This window comes from Morus notabilis, unplaced genomic scaffold (assembly GCF_000414095.1).
Source record: "Morus notabilis unplaced genomic scaffold, ASM41409v2 Scaffold714, whole genome shotgun sequence".
NCBI classification, from domain to species: Eukaryota; Viridiplantae; Streptophyta; class Magnoliopsida; order Rosales; family Moraceae; genus Morus; species Morus notabilis.
The window spans coordinates 22269-24574 of NW_010357895.1; the positions used below are offsets into that span (position 1 = coordinate 22269).

Genomic DNA, 2306 nt, shown 5'->3' on the forward strand with positions numbered 1-2306 from the left:
ATATATATATATGAAAAAGGAAGACGAAAGGAGTATAAACAAGCATTCGTTTGGTAATCGAAAGCATTTAAAACAATTATTGCATACACCTACCCTATCAATAAAAAAGATAAAGGATTAATTATAAAAATTCACCCCAACTATGACCCTTATAACATTTTGCCTCACGAACTTTAATAAGTAACATCCGTCCCTCCCGAATTTTGTTCCATCACTCATTATAGCAGAAGGGGCAAAATTGTTAATGGAACAAAGTTCGAGAAGGACATATGTTAATGTTTTAAAATTCAGAGGGACAAGGGTTACAAGAGTCATAGTTCGTGAGAAATTTTTGTAATTAATCCAAACACAAACTAACTCAATATTGAAAAATGTTCACAATTTCCGAAATCTTCAATATTCTTAACTCCAAACAACGAAAGATCTACAGTGGATAAAGCGACATTATAATAATCAATGTCCCACATCTATTTATTTGATTTTTTTAAAGAGTATTTTGAAATAGTATTTGTTAAACTTTTTTAAATTTAATTAACGGATTAAAGAAGTTATTTCTATACCACCACACTAATTTCAATGAAGCACGCACACTTGTTGTTTGAACAATAATTTTAGCGTGAACTTTCATAATTTTACTTTATTGTACGCGATGTAAATTTGTCCCAAACGTTAAAACGTGCACAATGGGTAGGTGGGAGGAATTTCCAGACTAAAAGCATGCATAATATTGGACACATAATATTGGGACTGAATCTTTATCTATAAATACAAGCTATTTTTCTTCGGAAATTCTATAAATACAAGCTTTTTCAACGTCATTTCTACACAAAAAATGCCAAAAACAACGCAAATGGAAGTTACCACCTTATTCACATTGTCCCTCCTTCTCGTTTCCTTCACAACAAAAGGAGAGTCTGCCAACCCTAATGGCATTCTGCCTCCTGCAGTTGTTGACGCGTCAGGGAATGAACTCCGAAAGGGTGAATATTATCATTTGATTGCTTGGCCGTTGCTAGTAGGAGTTGTCTCCTCCATTTCACCACTCGTAAACCGTAATGGAACCTGTTGGGTTCAACACGAAACATTTGTAATTGGTCCACAACCAACACCAAGTATTCCAGTAAAATTTTCGCCCATCCTACCCGACGAAGACGAAGTTATCCGAGAGTCCACATTTCTCAACATCCAATTTCCTGATGCCGCTGTATCATACGTATGTGGCGACTCATTGTGGAAGGTTATTAATCGTCCCGACCAAGTTTTCGGACAACAATTTGTGGTTGTTGGTGACAACTCGGGCTTCACCAGGCCCGGTTGGTTCAAAATTGAAAGATACTCCGAACAACCTCTGCGTGAGTACAAGCTTCTATGGTGTCCTGTCTATGTGTTGGATCAATCTGTCCACTCATCTGATGATTGCCAAACTATTGGAATCTTTGCTGATAGCGATGGAATTGAGCGTCTGGCTCTGGCTGATACTTCAGTGTCATTTGGATTCAGGGCCTACGTAGGACCACAGAGTGATCAACACTTGAAAATGAGTACTTCTAATGCTTAATTTTCAAAATGAAACTTTGCTTCTTCGGTGTTGTAATGCATCTAATATCATTAGATTTAGATGCTAACTATAATTGCACCTAAAATAATGAATTACCAAATAAGGAAGAAGGTGGTCTTTTAGTGTTAAACTAAACAGTATTGATGTGTGGTATTTTGTAACTTTTGTACATTATTTACTTTTTCTTTTTGGTTGATTGAAAATAGGAACGAACCTATTTTAAATCAAGATTCAAGACAATACAAACATCAAAATTGACTCGTACAACCTCAAATTACAAGGAAAAAAAAACCATGATCCGAATGCTCAAGGGCGATAAACGTATACATACTGGGCTTTAAAATTGGGCACCCAAATAGGTACGTCAATAATCGAACAACAAAAAATAAAAAACGAGACAAACAAACCACTAAATAAGGTTAAGACCACTGTTAGTACAAGCCAATTTGAAAAAATAAAGAAAAACTAAACAAAATTCCTAGCACCGCAATAGAAACTCTAGCGATGAGATGACCAGTGAAATAAATTACATTTAAGAAAGCAGCAGACCTCATGAGATGCAAGGTGTTGTCAAAGTGTTGTCTTTAAAAGAAATTCTACACAAATTGTGCAACTAAAAATATTTCGATGAATTAAATTAGAAGACTCATTGTAAGAAAAACTTTTAACTGGGGTAAAAATTAATGGAGCCTATCTGGTCAGTTGGGACAACAGCCCCTCTGAGCTTAATTAATGTGACTTCGCCATT

At 35.5% G+C, this 2306-nt stretch overlaps 1 protein-coding gene across 1 annotated transcript; it reads left to right on the forward strand.

The window, feature by feature from the left end:
* Positions 1-809: 809 nt before the first annotated feature.
* Positions 810-1711, forward strand: LOC21386441 (miraculin). The gene has a single exon (XM_010091048.2). The coding sequence runs from the start codon at positions 833-835 to the stop codon at positions 1556-1558; it is 726 nt and encodes a 241-aa protein (XP_010089350.1). The 5' UTR covers positions 810-832; the 3' UTR covers positions 1559-1711.
* Positions 1712-2306: the final 595 nt, after the last annotated feature.